Source organism: Nanorana parkeri, unplaced genomic scaffold, assembly GCF_000935625.1.
Source record: "Nanorana parkeri isolate BGI_ZX_2015 unplaced genomic scaffold, ASM93562v1 scaffold650, whole genome shotgun sequence".
Taxonomy (NCBI): Eukaryota; Metazoa; Chordata; class Amphibia; order Anura; family Dicroglossidae; genus Nanorana; species Nanorana parkeri.
The window spans coordinates 838144-862570 of NW_017306918.1; the positions used below are offsets into that span (position 1 = coordinate 838144).

The 24427-nt window shown below is 42.3% G+C and overlaps 1 protein-coding gene across 1 annotated transcript in view; it reads left to right on the plus strand.

The window, feature by feature from the left end:
* MTR (5-methyltetrahydrofolate-homocysteine methyltransferase) overlaps positions 1-24427 on the plus strand; it is a 462707-nt gene that overhangs the window by 364783 nt on the left and 73497 nt on the right. The window contains exons 23-26 of the mRNA XM_018563293.1: positions 9450-9517; positions 12437-12557; positions 13095-13176; positions 19329-19427. Coding sequence (XP_018418795.1) covers positions 9450-9517; positions 12437-12557; positions 13095-13176; positions 19329-19427 — 370 coding nt within the window. The remainder of the gene's footprint in view (positions 1-9449; positions 9518-12436; positions 12558-13094; positions 13177-19328; positions 19428-24427) is intronic.

The window sequence follows — 24427 nt, forward strand, 5'->3', positions numbered from 1 at the left end:
CCGGTCAGCAAGTGGTTAAGATTTATTTTTCTTTCATATAGGGCTGAACTTACAAAATGTCTGCTGCTGGGAGATGAGTGACTAAATCCTCCCCTGGGCACCAGTCTGTATTGTAACAGTATTTGTGATGCACCAGTCCCTCTGCCCTTTCATAACCTCTCTACATATAGTATAATGCATACACTTTATTGAGATAAAGTCTGTACTATATACATATGAGTCTATTGACTAAACTGTTAGAAGGTTGAGGGATAAATATTACACCACTGGAACATACTATATACTAGCACTTAGGGAGTTAGAATCACAAGACTAACAGAACTGGGTAGCAGGGCAGAGAATAATATATACATTAGGGGAGACATACAAATATCTGTTACACTAAGTGCAGAGCTCATGCTGCATGGTGACTGGAGCCATATATACTTGCAGTACTGTGTGCACAGAGCTCATGGTGACTGGATGTGATTGGGAGGTGAATGAATACAGAATATATTCATAAAACTTGAATCATTCACCTTACTTCCACCATTCTAATGCTATTTGATAAGACAATGTGTTACCTTAAATCCAGGAGAATGGAGGATTGTGAGAACAGATAGAGAGAGCTTTCAGCCCATGCAGCTGAGACCAGAATCAGGAAGTGAAACTTCACCCTCTATCTCAAGCTAAGCCGAGCTCCACCCACAGACCTGCTATTCTCTGTCTGGAATCTATGCTGCTCATGTACTTTGGTGCATGAGAGTGCACCCAGGGTTGATTTTACATTTTAAAGAGATTGTCTGAAGGCACAGAAATTTGATCAACACACACACAGACACACACACTTTTACATGTACTGTATGTAAGTGATGGGAGATGCATTTTTGATCTCTCTCTCTCTCTCATTTATATAGTCTGTGTGTCTGTCTATCTATCTATCATAACTTCCATCATTATACATCCCTCATATGAATGTGAGTGATGATGATGATTATTATACAGTTTTAATATAGCGAAAACAGTTTACGCAGCACTTTACAAAATGGGGAGACAGTACAGTTACAATACAATTTCAGTTTTTCAGTGCAATAGGGTTCCATCCATCCATCCGTACACGCACATGCACACACACACTGCAGAAAACGTTTCTGCCATGGTTGTGTCATTTCAGATATGTGAAACTGATGCCAATTTCAAAACTTTAAAAATAAGAACATTGCAGGAAGTCTCTTTGACATGTATTCAGAAACTTTAGCTATTTTATAGCGATTTTTTTTCTTTTTTTTTAAACAGTACATTCCAAGTTAATTTTACAAACATTTCTGAAAAAATATATGTCTAAATGCCTTTTTTAGATGTTAAAAAATAACTGGAAAATGTAAAATATATTTCTCTTCCACATGGGACAGACCAGTCAGTCTAACATCAATAGTATGCAAATTGTTTGAAGGAATGATAAAGGACTATTTAGCAGATTTTGTTCATGACAAAGGTATAATAAGTGATAATCAACATGGATTTATGAAGGACCGTTCTTGTCAGACCAACCTACTAACATTTTACGAAGAGGTGAGTAGAGATCTGGATGAAGGGAGGCCGGTGGATGTGGTATATCTGAATTTTGCAAAAGCATTTAATGCAGTGCCACATAAACGCTTAATACACAAGCACAAGATCTATGGAACATGGATAAAGAAACATGGATAAAGAACTGGCTACAGGAACGTGTCCAGAGAGTATTGATAAATGTCTCTTTTTCACAATGGGCTACAGTAGTGAGTGGCATGCCCAGGGTTCTGTGCTAGGCCCCATACTGTTTAACCTGTTTATTAATGATATTGGGGAAGGTGTTAATAGCAATGTATCTGTGTTTGCAGATGATACTAAAATTGGGAGAGTAGTAGACACAGGATTAGACATTATAACATTACAGGAGGACCTGAATAAAATAGGGTTGTGGGCAACTATGTGGCAGATGAGGTTTAATGTTGGAAAATGTAAAGTAATGCATTTTGGGGTTAAAAACAGGCAAGCGGAATACCCATCAATGAGTACTCCATTAGGGAAGTCAGAAATTTAAAAAGATTTGGGGGTCATAGTTCACTGATCACTGACTGCTTGTACCCGCTCTCCTCTCTGATAGCTGTCACAGGAGGCTGAGCGAGCAGAGCCGGAGGAGAGCTCAGCCTCCTGTGACAGCGCGGGCTGTCTCCGCCCCCACACCGCTCTGTGGGACTGTGATAGGCGGCTGAACGGTGTGGGAGGAGAGACACCGGCCGCTCACAGCACTCTCCTCCCGCTGCTCTCGGCTGGCTGTCACTTTCTCTCCTCCCCCGCTGGGCGCTGCTCTGGGATGCGCCGATGTATTGACAGGAAAATGGCACTTTCGGCATTTAGCCAAAAGTGCCATTTTCGGCCGATATATCGGTGCATCCCTAGTATTTAATATTTACCATAGTAAGGAAAAACTACCGAAAATGTAAAAAAAAAAAAAAAACTGCTTCCCCTATATTAAATTATAAAACAATTATTATTATTAAAATTTAAGACGGGTCACGTCGGGTAAAAAGACATGTTAAGTCTTAGAATTGCGCGAAACCTCAATCTACAATACCCAAAATTGGCCATGCTTTAAAAGCTTTTACCGCTCATCAGTTTAGTGTTATCAGAGATTGATGGCCATATAATTATTGTGCTCACTCCAACCTTCGCGGCGATATGTTACATGTGTAGTGCAATTGCTGTTTTCGCGCGCTGGCGCATCTGATGCGTATTTACGTTTATATGTGCATATTCGTGGGGGATTTTTTTTTTTTAAACTTAATGTTATTGCTGTCACATAGAGAATAACAATCTCCCTATATAATAGCAAAGGCACACTGACATATCCTCTTTATGGAGACATTAGGGGGTCTCTAAGACCCCTAATGTCACCTGGGGACCCCCAAAGAAGCTGATGAACCAGAGATCTGCTTCATCAGCTTCTTCTCTCTGGCTACAGCAGCCAGATGACTGACACTCTAGGAGGGGGAGGGGGGGCACGCAGCCACAACATACAAGCAAATCGGTTGTATGTCAAACAGCCAGTAACGGCTCCTCAGAACGGACAGGTTTCTTCTGCCCGTGCCCGCATAAAACAAAAGCCATCTAATTACGGCAACCTGCCTATGTGACTTTGCCGTCTGTCCGTTTTTTCACAACAGGCGCACGGCAAGCGGTTAAGGTCCCCAGCCCCCCACGTTCACGCACATACAATGCAAACATGGGTTGTATGCGCCTACGTGCAAAAGCAAAAATTGTGCCACACATGTTATATATCGTTGCAAATGTCGCAGTGAGAGCAATAATTCTTGGCCCATCAATCACTGATAGCGCTAAACTGATAAGTCATAAAAGCATTTAAAGTGTTGCCTATGGGAAATTTTTGTTATTGTAGTTTTTTGCGGTTTCACAGATTCACGCAATTTTAAGGCTTGACATGTTTGGTATCTATTTGCCCGGCGTGACCCTATCTTTTATATTTTACTAAAAAATAGCCATTATATTCTGTTTCTGTGCACTAAATTTGATTTTTTTTTCATAAAAATACTTGTTTGATAAACATTTGCGCAAATACCATGCAATATAAAAAATTGCAACTAGTATCTTTTTATTCTACAGGGCCTCTGCTTTCAGAAAATATATAATTGTTTGGGGGTCTGAAGCTGTTTTCTAGCCAAAAATTCAGATTTTATCATGTGTGTGCAAATGTAAGAAATTGTTCCGGACAGCAAGTGGTTAATGAGTGTGATTTGTGAATTATGTGTGTGTTTTAATGAGTGTAATAAATGTTTGAATTTGTGTGTTTCCCTGTGTTGCCTGAGGCAACGATGCTGAACATGCTTAGAGCTGCAACAACTATTAGTTTTAGTCGATTATAATGGATCATGTTTCGATTATTCGGCTATTAATTAAATTGCCTGTTCGCCGCCGCACGCCACGCCCACCGCACACGCCGGTTAAGCCGCGCACGCTGAGGACATGCCTCTGCTCCTCTCCTCCCTGTGAGCTTCCTGACTCGGCGCTGCCCGCCGACAGTCAAGGGCGAACGACTCAAAGTAAGTCACTTAGCAACGACATTCTAAACCTTTTTAATGTTTAAGTTTTTTTTTTTAAAAAGCAGCACACTGCAGAACGCCAGCAGCTATATAGTAACAACAAATCCCAGCAATAATACATTGTACAGCCTGTATAATGTATTATTGCTGGGATTGTTTGTTCCTCTATAACTAGTCCGTGGTATTCTGCATTGCGCCATATAAATCATTATACAGCGCAATGCAGAATAACACCATCTATAGAGGAATACAAATCCCAGCAATAATAAATTATACAGCGCAATGCAGAATACCAGCAGCTATAGAGGAATACTTCAGATCCCAGCAATAATACATTATATACAGCGCAATGCAGAATACCAGCAGCTACAAAGGACTACAAATCCCAGCAATAGTACATTATAGTACTAGCAATAGTACATTATAGTATAATGTACTATTGCTGGCATGTGTTGTATTCCTATATAGCTGCTGGTATTCTGCATTGCGCCGTATAATCATTATACAGCGCAATGCAGAAATAACGCCAACTACAGAGGACTACAAATCCCAGCAATAGTACATTATAGTATAATGTGCTATTGCTGCGCTTTGTTCTATTCCTCTAAGGCTGCTGGTATTCTGCATTGCACTGCTGTATAATGTACTATATTGCACACCACACTTTTTTTTTTACTTCCATCGCTCCAAGCTCCAAGCACCGCTCCAAGCTTTGCAATTGTGTGTAAAATCCGCGCTTATGGTGTTTCCTTTCAATACAATGTGTCAGCAGCAGTGAAAACAAGTGAATCCTAAAGTCACTCTCTACAATCTCAAGACAAAGTCACTGCGCTAAAAAACTTACAACTTATATATAATTATACATAAACAATAAAGTGCCTTGTGATAGCCCCAACATAATATGCAACCTCCCCTATAGTTAAATTCAATACAATCTCAAAACTGCATGTGCAATGTGTTATGATCCAGACCAAATGTGCAACTCCACAAATTGGTCTAAAAAAAAAAAACCCGGCCAGCCGCTGTGTATACACGGCCGGCCGGCAGCTTCTTGGATGTAACTGGGCGTGTATACACGTCCTGTTACATCCGCCCGGGCGGGAAATCCCCGCTATTTGAAAAGAGGCAGCATTGCCCGTTAATATACAAGCGATCCGCCGGCTATAGAGCCGGAGGTTTTTATTTTTTAGGAATTAGGAAAAATTACTGAAAATGTTGGGAAAAAAAAGTTTTTTTTAACATAATGTTAGGAAACATTATTACCGAGTTTTTTCGTAAAATATAAAAGGTCACGTCAGGTAAATAGACACCAAACATGTCAAGCTTTAAAATTGCGCGCACCTGCAAAATCACAGAAAACTACCATACCCAAAATTGTCCATAGGCGACACTTTAAAAGCTTTTGCCGCTCATCAGTTTAGTGTTATCAGTGATTGATGGGCCTAGAATTATTGCTCTCACTGCGACGTTCGCAGTGATAATGGGCGCAATCGTGGTTTTTGTACGTATGCGCTCCCGACGCATGTTTGCATGCGTGTATGTATGGGTGGGGACTTTTAAAACATTTGTTTTTTTTTAATTCTTTTTTATGTGTAACTTACATTTTTTGGGGGGGGACTTTAATTTTTTTTTCCAATTTTTTTTCCACTAAACTTTATTGCTATCACATAGGGGGCTAATAAAACCCCCCGATGTAATAGCAAAATATCTAACAGGTCCTCTTTATGGAGACATCAGGGGTCTCCAAGACCCCTGTCACCTAGGACCCCCCAAAAGAAGCTGATGAAGCACAGATCTGCTCCATCAGCTTCTTTCCAGCTTCTGAAGCTGGAGAGTGACACAAGAATGCGGAAGTGATGTAATATACAACACTTCCGCATTCTTGCAGCAGAGAGGGGACCGGAGGGAGCTCGTGTACCGATCTCCCTCTGATCCCCTGTGACACAGGCACCATGCTGATCCCGGGCTTGCACCGGTCACAACGGAGCCCTGGACCAGCGGGACAACGGCGGGGGCCGCGGAGGGGGGGCACCGATTGTTACCCCATACAAGCGATCTGCCGGCTCTATAGCCGGTGGATCGCTTGTATGTTAACGAGCATCGCTGCCTGTTTTTAAATATCGGGCACTTCCCACTCGCGCACGCCAGGGAGCGTGTCTGAGCAGACGTCTAAGAAAGCCCGCTTAGATCTAGAGAGCTCCCGGCCGGCCGTTTTTTTTACAACGGCCGGCCGGGAGGTGGTTAAGAGGATATGTCAGCAATATATAAAGTGCAATTGTTCGACATTCCAAAAAGGTATTTTAGTGTGATATCCTTAGCGTTTCTGTGTAATCAATATACTCACCAGACTCCTTTGACCACTATTAAATGGTCAAACTGCACTCCTTAGCGAGCAAACTGAAAGATATTGACTGCAAAGGAGGTTGCCATCAGCTGTCCTGGGAGAGCGGCTCGCTAAGGATTTTAATCTGAGTGCAGTTTGACCATTTATTAGTGGTCAACGGAGTCTGGTGAGCGTATTGATTACACAGAAACACTAAGGATATCGCACTGAGAAATACCTTTTTGGAATGTTGAACATTTGCACTTTATATTGCTGACATATGCTCTTAAAGAGCCTTTTTTTTTTTTTTCTTTGAGACCGCTCCAAGCTTCCTCCCGTGATGGACTACAATCTCAATACAAACTAGTAGTCCGTCACTGCAGCCTTTTTTTGTTGTTATCCGATCAATCGAACTTAATAATCAGCTAACAAATTGATTTTGAAAATAATCGTTAGCTGCAGCCCTAAACATGTTTTAAACCCAATCGACCCAAACTGCAACGCAATACTAAAGTTATTTTCACTTTGAGATAAATAAATCGACTTTGCGTCACAGTTTGGGCACTCGGGTTCAAAAACATTAGCCATCACTATCCTAGTCTGACAGCGGCGCAGACGAGTGCCCAGAGGTAGCGGGGGAGGGGCTGTAGATACAGGGAGAGCGGACCTACCGCCCCTGTGGCTGCACGAGGGCTCAAGGCTGGGGGGACCCACTAAGATCTGGTGCCAGACCCACCACTGAAAAAATGGTGCCCGCATTTGCCCCTGGTGATAACTCTTTGGTTTTTAAAGTTTATTGGCACTGGTAAGAAAATGTATCCTGTATAGTGGCAGATTGGGTTCATGTAAATATCTGGTTGGTTGTTGGGGCTACTGTTTACTTTTCTTATATTTTTTTTTAGATTTTATAACATCTTTAATTTTATGTTGTGTTATGTTTTATGCGTATCTGCTGTATACTAGTCAGATGATATCGTGTGCTGTGGTTTGTAATAGACGTGTGGGCAAAAAAATTCGGTTCAGACGAAACAAATGAAAATTGATTTTTTGTATTTGTTTTCGTCAAAGGAAACTAATTTTAATGCAGTTTTTGGATTCCGAATCCGAAACCGCACGATGAAATTGCATATCGAGCGGCGGCCGTATCGGCCGCCAGCATGTTCTGCACATGCCGCCATTTTGGAGTATATCTTGGTACATACCAAGATGGCAGAACCTGAACATGTGGGCGCTGCCATCTCTTTTGTAAACCTTGGTGTATACCGGAGTCCAGCGCGTCACTAAGCCGAGAGTCCAGCGCGTCACTAAGCCGAGAGTCCAGCGCGTCGCTAAGCCGAGAGTCCAGCGCGTCGCTAAGCCGAGAGTCCAGCGCGTCGCTAAGCCGAGAGTCCAGCGCCTCGCTAAGCCGAGAGTCCAGCGCCTCGCTAAGCCGAGAGTCCAGCGCCTCGCTAAGCCGAGAGTCCAGCGCCTCGCTAAGCCGAGAGTCCAGCGCCTCGCTAAGCCGAGAGTCCAGCGCCTCGCTAAGCCGAGAGTCCAGCGCCTCGCTAAGCCGAGAGTCCAGCGCCTCGCTAAGCCGAGAGTCCAGCGCCTCGCTAAGCCGAGAGTCCAGCGCCTCGCTAAGCCGAGAGTCCAGCGCCTCGCTAAGCCGAGAGTCCAGCGCCTCGCTAAGCCGAGAGTCCAGCGCCTCGCTAAGCCGAGAGTCCAGCGCCTCGCTAAGCCGAGAGTCCAGCGCCTCGCTAAGCCGAGAGTCCAGCGCCTCGCTAAGCCGAGAGTCCAGCGCCTCGCTAAGCCGAGAGTCCAGCGCCTCGCTAAGCCGAGAGTCCAGCGCCTCGCTAAGCCGAGAGTCCAGCGCCTCGCTAAGCCGAGAGTCCAGCGCCTCGCTAAGCCGAGAGTCCAGCGCCTCGCTAAGCCGAGAGTCCAGCGCCTCGCTAAGCCGAGAGTCCAGCGCCTCGCTAAGGGGGGGGAGGGGCCCAGGCCTTAAGCTGTGTAAGGGGCTCCAAAATTTCTGATGGCTGCCCTGTCCCTGCTGCGCTCTGTTTTCAACAAAGACTTATCAATATCTGACCACTCTGTACTTATACCAGAAGCTTTTCAGAAGTGAATACCCCCTGTTACTGTTGACAATTGCTAATATCAGATGATTACAAAACATTTGAGCAGGGAATAAAAAAAATAACTATTGTAAGCCCTGCACCATGCTCTAGCTCTTTATATACATTGATCACTACTCTTTACCTTATGTTATGTCACTTAGTGGCCCACATGGGGGATGAATAGAAACCTTTTATATGTCAAATGCTGCTCCAATACACACAGGGAAGATCTCACAAGCACTTAATGATGCTGAGCATAGCTTTTCTTACTTTAATTCTCAGAAGGTTTTCCACATGTACAGGAGTGCTTTATTTAGCCTGTTGGCAGGCTGGTGAGAAACTGAAAGCTTACAGGGCACTTGTAAGACTGCACTCGTGTTCAGTGCACTGGATGGAGCAGGCTGCCGATCAGTGCAGGTCTCGCAAAGCCAATGGGTTTTGGTGTTGCACTTGGGGTGATTAGGGTGTGCCCATACACACCCAATACACCCCGTGCACATATCTATGGTCCTGCAGGCGGCAGTAAGGTCTATTTATACTATTCTTTTTGACAGAGTTACTTCTGCAGTTGATTGATTTAGTGTTTTTGCCTGCATCTCTTTTTTGGGAGGGCTGCTTTTAGGCATCCCATATGTAAAAAAAATCCTGTACATTCTGTCCCCCCAATAAACTCTGGGAGAAAATGTGATTTTTTTTGTGTTCGCTGTAAAATCCTTTTTTCAAGTAATTGATTAGGGGTAACAATTTAGAATCCTCATGTAGTAATCTTTTTAAGTTTTGTCCTGTTGCAATGGTTATGTTCTCCAGAACATCAACCATTTTTTTGTTTTTTGCTAATTGTTTGCTCATGAGCTTCTGCTGCTCATGCAGGAGGATTGACATTATTAATTGTAGTTTATAGTTTAAAATGTTTCGCACTGCATATTAAAAAAAAATTTTGGACTTTTCTACCAGGGTGGTTGATCTAGGTGTTATGACTCCATGTGAAAAGATTCTGAGAGCTGCAATTGAAAACAAAGCTGGTGAGCCCTCATTCTCTGTATAATTAAATCATGTTAGCAAAATCAAGATATTTTTTTTCTTTTTGTGATTTTCGTCATATGGATTTTATATAAATACAGTGTAATTAAGTTATTTGTAAATCAGGATCTGATTTAAATGTTTATATATTTCCTTAGTGATTTTTCTTTTAACTTTTACTGTTGATAGAACAACAGTGACGGGTGCTCTATGAACCTATTATGATAGTTTTGTAAAGATCTGCCATCTGTCCTGATGCTTGCCTTATCTGTTCAACCCATGTGATTTACTGCCGGTGGACAACCACCTGTTTGCTGATTCTTCTCTCCTTTGCGGACATTCTACTGTTTGACTTTCTGTGTGTTTCTTTGGCAGGATGCTGGTAACTCTTCTTATTGAGTTATGGCTGCACTACATGTCTGTTTTACTGCTCGGTTTGCACTGTTTGCATACACTATATCATAATGTTGTGAAAAGGGATTCTTTGTCTTCTATATACTTACCTGCTGGGCTGGGACTCCCCAGCATCCTGATATTGTGGGGCTCTCTTTGCTGTTGTGCTCACATGATTGATAGTTTATTTTGCTCAAGTTTTGACTCCTGTATACATACTTCCCTTCCCTGTACCCCTCAAAAGGTGTCTTCGCCCTGGTACGGTCCTTCTGGCGATGGAAACTTGCGAAAGTTTGAAGTTGGACCACATTTAGTCACTGCTAGTTAGGTTATTGTAACCTCTTTTTTTCAGTTCCTTTCTCTCTTTCAATATTTTAGTGCAGGTGTCTGTGGTGACATATTTTCACAATAGCCCTGTTGTACCCCCTATATCATACTGCTTATCATGGTTTATATTACAATTGTTTCCCTCAATGTCGAGGCCTAAATTCCCCTGACAAGCGATCAGCTGTCCTAGCAGAACTCTGGCAGCTTAGGGCATCGGTAACCTTCATACAGGAAATGCACTTCCAAACAGACAACTACCCTACATTTTCCAACTTCCACTTCCCGTTGGGTTATCGCAGTACTAATCCATAGTCTCAAACTATGGGGTTCTGTGTTCTGATTTCTAAAGGGTGGGATGGCGCCTGCTGGCCCAAAAATTGGATCCTCATGGTTATGTCTTTCTTTGTGGAGAGTTGAATGACCAAAAGGTCACTCTGGCATCCATATACTGTCCAAATCAGAATCAACGTAGGTTCCTGGATGACTGTATTAATGATATGGCTTCTTTCCAGGAGGGCCTGTTGATTGTGGGAGGAGACCTTAATTTAGCCCTAGATTCACCATTAGACACCTTTAAGTCCACGACCCATTTGTCCTTCACTTTGCATGCTAATAAGAGGATTTTCTATTCTTAATATTTGGTGGACAAATGTCTTCTTCACCACCCGAATACCAAAGACTATACGTTCTTTTCCAATCGTACTCCCAAATAGATTTATTTCTCACGATGCACTACATCTTGCGTCTGTAGCCACTGGCAATTTCTGATCATGCACCAGTGACCCTTACCTTGTCATCCATCGCCCAAATCCTTGCACTGTAAACTCAATGACTCCCTGCTTCAGGACACCCTGTTCCAATATGAAATCTGTGGCTCTGAAAACCCTTTTCAGGGAAAATGGAGGCCAACAGTTCTCTCCTCTGATGGTTTTGGATTGGGAGGCCCACAAATCTGCCCTTAGAGGGGGTTTTATTTAAAATGGGTCAGAACTTAAATGAGCTAGATTGGCCCAGATCTCCCAATTATTAGAGCAGATCCAGAGCCAGAATTCCTATTCGTGGTCAAGTCCCTGAAATTGGGCAAAGCTCAAGGACCCAATGAGTATACCGCGAGATATTACAAATGTTTTGCTCCTTTCTTGGCATCCTTGTTCATCATGAGCCTATAATTCTGTCCTAGGGGGTCACGCATTCCCAGCCGACACACTTCAAGCGCATATCACAGTGATCACTAAAGAGGGAAAAGATGCGTCCGTCTGTGCCAACTACCGCCCTATCTCTCTCATACATAGATCTAAAGCTATTTACAAAGATTCTAGCAAATAGACTTCTCCCTAGGGATGTCCCGATGCCACTTTTTTAAGACCAAGTACAAGTACTTTCCCTCAGATACTTGCCGATGCCAATTACCGATACTTTTTCTTAAAGGGACATGTGACATTTTTTCTAACAGACTAATGATTTTAGGGCAGGATCTCACCAGGGCTAAATGCAGATGTGCACTATTGAAAATAAAAGGGAGAGAGGGGTCATCCTCTCTTTACATAAGGAGTAGTGTTCAGTTTGAAAAGTGAATTTTACATAGCTTAGTAAAAAGGGAAAGTCGCATGAAAATTCAGCTTGCAATAATTTTTGCTTGCACTTATTAGGATGATTGAAGTCTGCACAGTTTGACCTCATTTACTAAGCTCAATGAACAGCCTGTACTACTTTAGTAAATCAACCCTATTTTACGAATTTAATATGCATGCCTCATTTTAAGAAACCTTCTTTTACTTTTTTTTTTGGCATCTAACAACCACCATTATTGAGTCCTAGAGCTACAAAATTCTAAAAAATATTATAACTAATCGTTATGTGTAAGTCTCATACAGTTGTTCACCAGGTTTCATAGTGTGCATCTCCTGTGTAAATCATTGAGATAGAACAGATAAACCCGAGGACCAACTGCAAACATCCTGTTAATTATTTACAACGCACCCTGCATGTACCATGATGTATCACTGTTTTTTTTATCAAGTGGTCATGGAGCAGGCACTGATGAACCACAAATGAACAATCAGTATTTGCACCAGGCAGTTGTTTGTCCTCACCCTGTCACTTATTTTTGTGATTCTAAATTTGTATGGGGCTTCTAGTTAACATAAGAAATTAAACCAAAAATTAAGGAACATTTCTTTTGATCTCTGCTCTCTCCATAGATGTAATTGGTCTGTCTGGCCTTATCACGCCTTCCCTTGATGAAATGATCTTTGTTGCCAAGGAGATGGAAAGATTGTCAGTAAAGATCCCGTTACTGATTGGTGGAGCCACCACATCGAAGTATGTAATTTCAGATTAAAATCCTAAAGTTACTCATGCTATGTTAATTAGTACTCATGCTATGTTCGGAAACCCTTTTCAAATGTAGTTCCTCAAAACAAACACAAAAAAAGGAGAATAAGGTAAAATGCAGGAGAGAAGGGGCAGCATTTTAATACTGACCTTTCTCATGGAAAGTATATGTGAGTGGACTCTGTGTATTGTATAAAATAAATGTCGGGTGAATATTTAAAAAATGTACTCTACATACTGTATTTGCTGTAAGCATTCCTTATAATGCAACACAAAGCTAATGCTATGTTTGTCGCGCGATTTGCATTTTGCGCGATATCCGCTCCAACAAGGGTCCTGCTGTAGTGACACACGACAGCAGGACCCTTTGCCCCATTGAGAAGCATTGGAGAGCGTATATCGTGGGAATTACCGCGCGATAAATCGCTCAATGTGAACGGGGCCTAAGATGTCTATGTGTGTGACTGGTGAGATGTGTAAGACTTTTGAGGATTGTAAAATTGTTGTTTTTCTTTAATTTTGTAGGACCCACACTGCTGTTAAAATAGCCCCAGTTTACAATGCACCGGTTATCCATGTTTTGGATGCATCCAAAAGTGTTGTGGTTGTAAGTAAAACATTTTCATACTATTTAAAGCACAGAACAGTTAAATTTTAGTGAGTTGGATTATTGTAAAGCTAAACGCAAGACACACATGAATACACTTATCAATGCAGTTATGTATACCTTGCAGTCTTAAACATGTATTATGTAACTAAACAAACTAGTAAATATAATTAAATGCAAGAAGTTTGGTTTCCTGAATTTGACATGGAATCAACCTCTAGACAGCAGAACTCAGACTTTGAAATAGAGGTCAGCAATAGGAGCCAATCAGATGTGCTGCATGCATATGTGCTGATAAGCAACATGGTGATTGATGGAGACTGAGTAAGGGACTGAGCTCATCAGTCTGGTGCTGCTCCTTCATTGTTCAGTTACAGGCTTGGGGTCAGGAACTGCCTTGTAGTGAAGGTAATATATAGTGGATATGTACATGTATTTATTAAGGTTGAGAGTGAAGACATATTTAAACTTTGTTTTTGTCATTTGATAAGGTAAATATGAACCACTGAATGTGAATATGGTATTTTATGCAGCTAGCCCTTTCTATTGTTTTTTTCTCCCTATCAGAGGTTAATAAAAGCCTGTTGTCCACTAAATTGATAGATTAAGGTGAAATTTACACACAGAACTGGATGAGTCAAAACAAGGAAAATTGAGACAGCTGTGTTTTGAAAGGTTCTCTTCTGTTTCTGGCTAAAAGTGCCCATACACCTTACAATTTATCTGCAGATTTTATGTGGTCAGATGGAAAACGTGCAACAGATTGGCCCAGGTGGAGATGAATCTATCCACACAGTTAAGTGTAGATGGAGGAATCTGTTGCACCTTTTCCAGTTGACCACAGAAAATCTGCAGATAAATTGTAAGGTGTATGGCCAGCTTAACTCATAGTGATTTGAAAGACCTTTTGTCATGTATTAAATATTTATCTGTATGACAAAGTTTGTATACACATACTAAACAATAACAGAAACAGACGTACAATATCTTAAGTTTATAAACTTTAAAAAAAAAAAAAATTTTACCCAAAATAATTTCCATTTAAAGTGGAATTAAAGCCTTCTATACTTACAGTGATGCGATGTGTGCAAACTTACTCGCAGGTGCTGACACTTTCTCCTGATTTTCTTTTGGGTTAGGTGTCTTTAGCTATTTTGATTGGCTGGCCTGTGATGATGTAACTCCCGTGCAATGGCAAGCGCATGCTCTGCTCAGTGTGCAATCCTTGCATCTGCCAGGTTAAATTAGGTACCTTTGCCATGCATGGCGTTGCATCATCCCAGGCCAGCCAATCAAATGGCTTAATGTGCAGAACCCAGAAGAAAACCAGGAGAAAGTGTCGGGCACTTGAGAGGAAGTTTTTTGGACATGAAATAATTAAGTTTGTGGTTTGAATGTGAAACATTGCATAAGGAGCTTTTATAGCACATTAGCATAAAATACTCTGATTCATCTCATATACTTACTACTTTATCCCAACACTACTTTTATTTTAAACTTCCTCTTCAAACTGACCACCTTGAAAATAAAAGTCTCATGAGGCATAAAATATAAAAATACCTGCTGGTTTTCTTAATTAATCTTTAAATATTTATCGCTGCCTTGGAAAAAGAAATGCTGATGGATTCTCCATTTAATCACATCTTTATCTTGCCTCTTAACTCCACCCCTTCATAAAGGTTGATTTGTGGACTTTCCTTTAGGTCCCCACACACCTTACGATAATCGTACGATAATCGCGGGAAATCCCGCGATCGTACGGTTATCGTAAGGTGTGTGGAAGCTGTGCGACCTCTACTACTGTAAGGTCGCACGACTTTGAACTTACGGATATGTTCGAAAACCCGCCGAGCATCGTACGACGTTCGGCGGGTTTGTGGCATGTCCGTACGATAACAGCCGTACGGGCCGGTGTGCGCAAGCGCACACTGCCCGTTCGGCATTGCTGTCATCGGAAGCCCGCCCGCGTGGCTTGCGATCATCGCAAGTATGATCTGCCTATGCAGGCAGGTACGTTTTTTTTAAGTACCTTACAACCATCGCAAGACAAAAGTCTTGTGATGGTTGTAAGGTGTGTGCCCAAATTTTGTTCTGTTGCAGCCTGATACTACAGTTTTTTTTTCTCATCAATCTACACTCAGTACCCCATAATCACAAAGTGAAAACAGAATTTTAGAAATGTCTGTGAATTTAATAAAAAAAAACCTGAAATATCACATGTACCTAAATATTCATACCCTTTTCAACAACTCTTGAAATTTAGCTCAGGTGCCTCCCATTTCTCTTGATCGTTGCCGAGAAGTTTCTACACCTCGATTGGACTCCACCTTTGGTAAATTAAATTGATTGGACATGATTTGGAAATGCACACACCTCTCTATAGAATGCCTCACAACTGACAATGCATATTGTTTTAGAGCAAAAGCCATGATGTCAAAGAAACTGCCTGCAGAGCTCAGACAGGATTTTTGCCAGGCACAGACCTAGCGAAGACTAGTACAGTGGCCTCTATTATTCTCAAATGGAAGAAGTTTTTGGCACAACCAGGACTCTTCCAAGAGCTGGTCGCCCAGCCAAACTGAGCAATCGGGGGTGAAGGGCCTTAGTAAAAGTGATGACCAAGAACACAATGGTCACTGGCTGAGCTCCAGAGATCCTGTGTGGAGATCGGACAAAGTTCCAGAAGGACAACCATCACTGCAGCCCTCCACCAATCTGGCCTTTATGGCAGAGTGGATAGATGGAAGCCTCTCCTCAGTGCAAAACACATAAAAGCCCGCTTGGAGTTTTAAAAAAAGAGCCAGCAGGACTTTGACTGTGAGGAACAAGATTCTCTGGTCTGATGAAACCAAGATTGAACTGTTTGGCCTCAATTCTAAACATTATGTCTGTAGGAAACCAGGCACCGCTCATCACCTGGTCAATACCATCCCAACAGTGAAGCATGGTGTTGCCAGGATCATGCTGTGTGGGTATTTTTGAGCAGCAAAGACTGGGAGACTGGTCAGGGTTGAGGAAAAGCTGAATGGAGCAAAGTACAGAGATATCCTACAGGAAAACCTGTTCCACAGCACTCACACCTCAGACTGGGCCCTAGGTTCACCTTCCCACATGACAACGATCATAAGCACACATCCAACACAGGAGTGGCTTAGGGACAACTCTGTGAATGTCCTAGAGTGGCCCAGCCAGAGCCCTGACTTGAATGCTATTGCACATCTCTGGAGAGACCTGAAAATGGCTGTCCATTGACGCTGCCCATCTCACCTGACTGAGCTTGAGAGGATTTGCAAAAAATAATGGCATAAAATCCCCCAATCCAGGTGTGCAAAGCTTGTCACGTCATACCCAAAAAGACTCAAGGCTTTAATTCCTGCCAAAGGTGCTTCAACAATGTTATGACGTACCTGTGCGGAGACTGGATGTAGGAGGAGGCTTCCCTTGCAGCTCATGTCCTAGGGACTCTGGTATTGGGAACAGAGTCCTTATAGACAGTGAGTGGCAGTAGGGCCAGAGGTGGTTGCACCGTGCAGGCCACTCCTTGGTTTTGCGGCAGGGTCTTGTAAATCTTGATATCCGAGGTCAACAGGCCGAGGTCACATCGAGCAGGCAGAGCAAGTACAAAAGGAGAAGGCGTAGGCAGTCCAGTGAAGCAATCCGAGGTCAAGGGTATAGGCAAACAAGAATGGTCAAACGTTCCGAGGTCAAAAGCAGGCTGCAGGCAAACAAGGTCAAAGTCAATCCGGGTCGATAATCAATGGTACTGGAAACAAGGATCAGGGCGGTTGACGAGACAATCCAGCAATGAGTAGGTGTGGAGTCTGGGTTTAAATAGTGAAGAAAATGATTTGGAGAGCATCACTTCCTGTGAGCCTTTTGGAGAGCATCACTTCCTGTGAGTCTTATGGAGAGCGTCCCTTCCTGTGAGCCTTTTGGAGAGCATCCCTTCCTGTGAGCCTTTTGGAGAGCATCCCTTCCTGTGAGCCTTTTGGAGAGCATCCCTTCCTGTGAGCCTTTTGGAGAGCATCACTTCCTGTGAGCCTTTTGGAGAGTGTCACTTCCTCGGACAGTCCTTGGCGCGCGCATGCGCACAGGCCCATTACGGGAACCCCGGCTTGGCGCATGCGCAGAAGCAGCAGGTCTCTGACAAATGTACTGAATAAAGGGTCTGAATACGTAAGGTACATGTGCTATTTCAGTCTTTTTTAATAAATTCACAGACATTTCTAAAATTCTGTTTTCACTTTGTCATTATGGGGTACTGAGTGTAGATTAATACGGGGGGAAAAAAATAATTTAAAAAACTGTAGTATCAGGCTGCAACATAACAAAATTGAAAAAAGATCTGCAGGGCAGCCAAAAATGGGAAACACAAATATACGCTTATCTTCAGCAAAAACTCAAAGTAAAAGACTGTATCTTCAGCACAAATAATGCAACATAAATGTGTCTAACCAACTTGTCATACAGAGTCCCAAGCTTGGCAAAATCCCTTCCCAGGAATAGAAGTCCTGCAACACAGTAGGGTTCTTTTGCACTAGCTACAGCCGACACCTTAAGTCCGACCGACCGCCAACCCTCCCGCGGCCTGACTACGCGCTACCCCAGAACCACCCGTTACCACCACAAAAGAGTGGTGGGGCTCTTCCACAGAAGAACTGTAGGGGAAATTTATCAAAACTGAAGCAGAACAAATCTGGAGCAGCTTTGCTCGGCAACATCTTCTCTCTTTCTTTTTAAAAAATAACTGAGCAAACTGAAGATAGAAGCTCATTGGTTGCCATGGGCAACTGCTCCAGATTTTGTCTGCTCCAGTTTTGATAAATTCCCCTCAATGTGCTTAAGCTGATAAAACACAAACTATTCTAATTTCTTGTGTCTTTATTGAGCACACCCATTAAACATTCACAGTGATGGTGGAAAAAGTAAGTAAAACCAACAGACTAATTACTTCAACAAAAGTTAATTGGAGTCAGTAGCTTACACACAATTAATTAAATGAGTTTGGGGGTGTGGTTTAGAGCTGCTTTGATTCATAAAAGACACTCAAACATTTAAAAATTTCTGTTCATAAGAAGTATCAACTGATGTGAATCATGCCTCGCAAAAAAGAAGTTTTCTAAAGACATATGATCAGGAGTAGTTGATCTGCATAAGGCTGAAAAGGGATACAAAGCAATTTCAAAGTGTTAAGGCATCCATCAGCCGACAGTTATACAAATTGTCTATAAATGGAGAGAGTTTAGTACTGTGGCTACTCTTTCTAGAAGTGGGAATCCCGCCAAGATGACTCCCTACATCCCGGAGGAAGCCTCTGCTTTTCAAAAAAAAGAAAAACTCTGCTGCGTGCCTGAAGTTTGCCAAAGAACACCTTGGCAAACCACAACACTACTGGGAAAATGTTTTGTGGACTGATGAAACAAAAGTTAAAATGATTGGGAAGAATACTTTTTGGGAAGCACTATGTATGGGGCAAAAAGGGCACAGCTTACCAACATCAAAACATCATCCCAACAGTGATGTATGGTGAAGGGAACATGATGATTTGGGCTTTTTTGCTGCCATTATAGAGGAGAAAATGAATTCCCAAGTTTAATAAAATATCCCACTGGATAATATCTGGGTGGCTGTCCGCCAGCTGAAGCTTAGTAGAAGTTGGGTAATGCAGCAGGACAATGACCCTAAGCATCAAAGTAAATCCACCACAGACTGGCTTCGGCAAAAGAAAATGCTGGAGTGGCCCAGTCAGAGCCCAGACCTTAACCCCATAGAGATGCTGTTGAATTACCTCAAGAGAGCCATTCCCACCAGACATCCTACAAATGTGTCTCATCTAAAGCAGTTTTGTAAAGTGGAATGGTTAAAAATGACTCCTGAACATTATGCTGGTCTGATCCTGATTACTGGTAAGTCAAAAATCCTATTTTGTCCGTTTTCATAAATTTAAGCCTAATACCTTACCCAATCTGATACTTACCTCATTATCACCATTACCTTATCATTATCATACTTACCTCATTATTATAGTAGGCACCAACTGAAGTAGTTGATTCAGGTCCATTCTGTTTGGAGCAACTGGGTTCATTGGCAAAACCTGGTATTTTTTTTATAGTTTTTAGTTTACTTTTAGACCTGAATATGTTTTCTTTCAGTGTTCTCAACTTTTGAAAGATGAAGCCAAGGATGATTTAATTGAAGAAATAACTGAAGAGTATGAAGAAATCCGTCAGCAACATTACGATTCTTTGAAGGTGAATTTGCTGCCATAGCTTACTTTCTGATTTCACCTTTCAGTGTGAATATTATGGAAAAACATTTTGTTTATGGTTTGATTTACTTTTCTGGGTACGAGGTGTACCCAGACATGCTTGCTATTTGGGATGCGAAGGACCTAGAAGTTACTTTGTATTTTAAAGTGGAAACCCTCTTAAACAAACTTTCTGGCCAGTTTATTACCTGACCATAATAATTTTATTTATGTCAAACATATACCTTATCTCCTTTAATATCTACTGAAGAAATTCTGGTCTTACTGTATGCAATTTAAAAAAAAAATATTTTGCCTTCTTATATGTCCCCCTGTGGCAGTTCGGAGTTCCCCGTGCCCTTTTTTGACAATAATTTGCCTATTAGCCTGAAAAACGGTATTCACCCCTATAAATTTAATAGCATTTACAACTATGTTCCGGTTTGATGAATTTCAAACAAGATTCACTGAACTCTCAGGGCCCATTTACACCAATTGCAGTGTGTTCCAGAGCGGCAGGTGCTGGAATGCACAGTAATCACTCACTAAACTTCTCCCTTGTTTCTGGGGTGGGAGGGGGTGTTGCGATCGCACGCGCGGCAAAACATTGCCTGCTTCCCGGTTCACTGCGAATGCAAAAAATGCTGCATGCTCTTATTTTTTTGCATTGGCAGTGGACTGGAACGCAGGCAATGTTTTGCCACGTGTCCGATTGCACTGCGGACGGGGGGTGTGGCTGTGATGCCTTGACTTCAATGCACCGCCACGACCCCTCCCGTCCCAGAACAAAGGGGGAAGTTCAGTGAGCGATCACTGTGCGTTCCAGCAGCTGCCGCACTGGAACGCACCGCAATTGGTATGAGCCCTTAAGCACATCAAACTTTCAGTTATCAATGTTGCTATGAGAAGTATAAAACTTGGAAATGCCCTTTATGCTGCTATGATACAATGGTTTTAACCATCATGAGATCTGGGGCTTGAGTCAGAGTGATGGAACCAAGATGAGTATAAACAAGGTTGTGCATGGTCTGTCTTATTGAATGAGCATATGGTGTTGAATGCCATGCTATTTATGCAAGCAATCAAGCACCAATCATTTAATTCTAGTCATTTTCCCTATCTGTACCATTGTATAAACAGCAGGTTGCATTTTCTATGAGTATTATCCCATACTCTGGGATAAATAAATATTGTGTAAATGCAAGTATATTCTTACTTAAATCTTAGCGTGTTTTGTTTATTTCTTCTGGATCCGTGAAGTATTCCAAATTAAAGTTTTGCCTCTGTGCAAGAGCTTACTGTAGAAAAGACTAGTCACTGCTGCTCCCTCTCCTTGACTGGTCTTGTATACACCTCTGTAGTTTTCTGGAGGCAGTTCATAGTTGGTGGACCTGCTGGGTTCTCTCAGCTCTGCTCTCTGCACTAGCTGTGTGCAGCACAGTGATGATGTAACTGCTAGTTTTACAATGTAATAACTGGATATGAAAAAGTATTTGGTGGATTTTTTATCTATTGCGGCTATTGAGGAATATATTTGAATTACATGTTTTGTGCCCAAAGTTCAGTTTTAAATATTTTAAAGGAAGATTTCCCAATGGTATACTGTAGTACTGTATATAGTTTTCGAAAGGAGTTGGTCCCTGCTTGTGGTCATGAATTATGGGACTATTATTATAAGGATGGATACATTGTGTAAGATTTCCCCAAGTAGTACCAAGCAGAAAGTTTCGTACTATGTACTGTAGATCAGGGACGCCCACAATTTTACGCCTGGAGATCTACTTTTCAAATGACGAGCTCAATGAGATCTACCAATGAAAAAACACCTGCATTCAGGGGTGGGAGGGGGCGTGGCGGTGCATTGAAGTCAATGACACTGCAGCCAGGCACCCGTGCCCACAGTGCGATCGCCTGCACCCGGAACCCAGGCACGTTCCAGTCCAGTGCTATCCAGAAAAATGCTTCAAGCACTATTTTTGCAGATCGCACTGGACCGGAATGCAGGCACTAATGTGACTGCGTTCCGGGTGCGGGCGATCGCACTGTGGGTGGGGAGGCATAGCTGCGGTGCCATTGACTTCAATACAACCCCCTCCCGCTCTTGAACGCAGGCAGTCGGCTGGCTTACATTCCAGTGTGTCCTAGAGGCCCCGGCGTCCTGTCCTCCCGCGGTGCTCGTGTGGTCGCCGTTGCACATGGGGAGAGGTGTCCCGCCCCTTTCCATCTGCAGCGTCTGCCACATTCAGCCGGCAGCCACACGAGCACCGCTGAAGCATAGCCGTAGCTAGCTCCTTTTGCGCCTGAGGCAAGAAAAAAAAACCATGACACCCCCCCAAAACAGGCGTGTGATCTCACCCAGTGCCCTGCCTCCAGGATTTTTTAAAATTATTTCTTATTTAATTTTTTTTTTCTTAAGTGACAGCGGCTCCGTCCTCCACCGCAGGCTGCAGCAGTTCTTTCACTTCTTCTAAGGGCCTGTTCACACGACGTCCGTTTTGTGTGCGGACCGGCTCCGTACGCTGCTGCACTCAAAATGTATCCCTATGTGTTTTATGGGCTCCAGTTCTCACGTGCGCAGTCCGTTCAGCTTACGACAGAAAAAATACTGCATGTCACATTTTGTCAGGTCCGGAAACGCACGAAACGCAACGAAAACGGAACGGAAACGCAACGCAATGCAGCTAAGGTGGAAAAAAAAGAAAACATTGTATTCTTGCTCCACTTATTATGATGTCATCAACGTTGACAAAAAATTAACTGTCAGCATCCGGACCGAAAACACATCAAAAACGCACTGCATCAGCAGCTCCACGTCTGCTGATCAGCACCTGATCAGGACCTGATCACATGTGAACAGGCCCTTAGAGAAGAACCACGGGCGGGAGGAGAGACCATCTCGATCTACCACTGATCGATACGCGATCGACCTTATGGGCACCCCTGCTGTAGATAGTATGCTGTTCCCATTTGTGTTGGATTTTGTTATGATGTATTTATATCGGAGATCAGCATGACTCATTGACAAATGCGTGAAGGAGTTATTCATATTTATCATATATAGGTGCAATAGAGTCATGAAATATTTAACCACTTGCTGACAACTTGTTTAACCACTATATTTAACCACTTGTTAAACCCGTTTGCTGTCCAGGCCATTTTTCAGTATTCAGCGCTGCGGTACTTTGACATTTATTCCATCATGCAACGCTGTACTGAAATGAAATTTAGGAACAGCTTTCTTTTTATGTTATTTAATCACCACTGGGGTTTTCAATTTTTTACTATATAATGAAAAGGTTCCAAAAGTTATGAAAAAAAACCTATGTTACAAAACATTTACCATTACTCAATTTGTTGGTAAAATATTAAAGACAGGGTCACGTCAGGTAAATAGACACCAAACATGTTGAACCTCAAAATTATGTGCGCCCGCGAGATAGCAAAAAAACTGCCATGCCTAAAATTGGCCATAGGCGACACTTTAAAAGCTTTTACCGTTCATCTGTTTAGTGTTAGTGATTAATGAACCTAAAATTATTGCTCACACTCCCACGTTTGTAGTGATATGTAACATGTGGCATAATCGTTGTTTTTGCACGTAGGTGCACACGGGGGCGGGGACTTATATATTTTTTTTTTATTTTTTAGCATGAGTCTTTAATTTTGTTTTAAAACTTTTTTTCCACTTACACGGGTCCTCTTTATGCTATCACATAGGGGGATAACAAACCCCCTATGTGATAGATAATATACAGTGACAGGTCCTCTTTATGGAGACATCAGGGGTCTCTAAGACCCCTAATGTCAACTAGGGACCCCCAAAGAAGCTGATGAAGCAAAGATCTGCTGCTGCTATAGCTTCTTCTCTGGCTATAGCAGCCAGAGAAATGACAGCTAAAGGTCGGAAGTGATGTAATACACACACAATGTCTAAAGGTGCCCATACACTGTACGATTATCGTACGAGAATCGTGAGAAATCCCGCGATTGTATGATAATCGCAAAGTCTATGGAAGTCGTGCAACCGTTTCTACTGTACGGTCGCACGTCTTCCGTCGAACAAGCAGGCTTGAAAACCCGCCAAGAATCGTACGATTCTCGTCGAGTTAGTGGCCTGCTTGTTCGACAACTGCCGAACGGGCCAGTGTGCGCACGCGCACACTGCCCGTTTGCAGTCATCGGAAGCCCGCCTGTCCAAGATGGGCAGATCGTACAAGCTTTTAATTAGCTTATAACCATCGCAAGACAAAAGTCTTGCGATGGTTGTAAGGTGTATGGGCACCTTAATTGAAAACTTCAGATTTAAATGGATTACAATGGAAGACCCAAAATAACTACATAGGTATGCACTCACTTTAATAGGACAGACCTAAATCATCTCTGGTGCAGCTAATTTCACATAATTACTTAGAGATAACCTGTGTGTAATCAAAGGTTTTCAAGTGACTGAAGCTGGCCATACACCTTACAATTATCTGCAGATTTTCTGTGGTCAGATGGAAAAGGTGCAACAGATTCCTCCATCTACACTTAACTGTGTGGGTGGAGTAATCTCCATCTGGGCCAATCTGTTGCACTTTTTCTATCTGACCACAGAAAATCTGCAGATAATTGTAAGCTGTATGGGCATCTTGAGGTGTATCTAAACGTTCTGCAAAGCAATTTAAATTTATTACAGTGGGAACATTTTTTAAAATAACTGCATAGATATGCATCCCCTAAGTTAGCATAGCGTAGGTGCACTTTTGGCAACAATTACAGAATTTAGTCGGTGTGGACAGGTCTCTATAATCTTTGCACATCTCGACACTACAGTTTTTATACATTTCACTGTCACTACCAGTGCTGGTGCAAGGATTTTTGCACACACATACGAAAGAGCATTTTTTAATCTTACTTTCTTTTCCTTTTTATCATTTTAATTATAATTTTTTCATAAATGTTACATTTTATAATTTTTTATAAATTTGTATTTATTATTTATTTATTTTTTTCACTTTATTG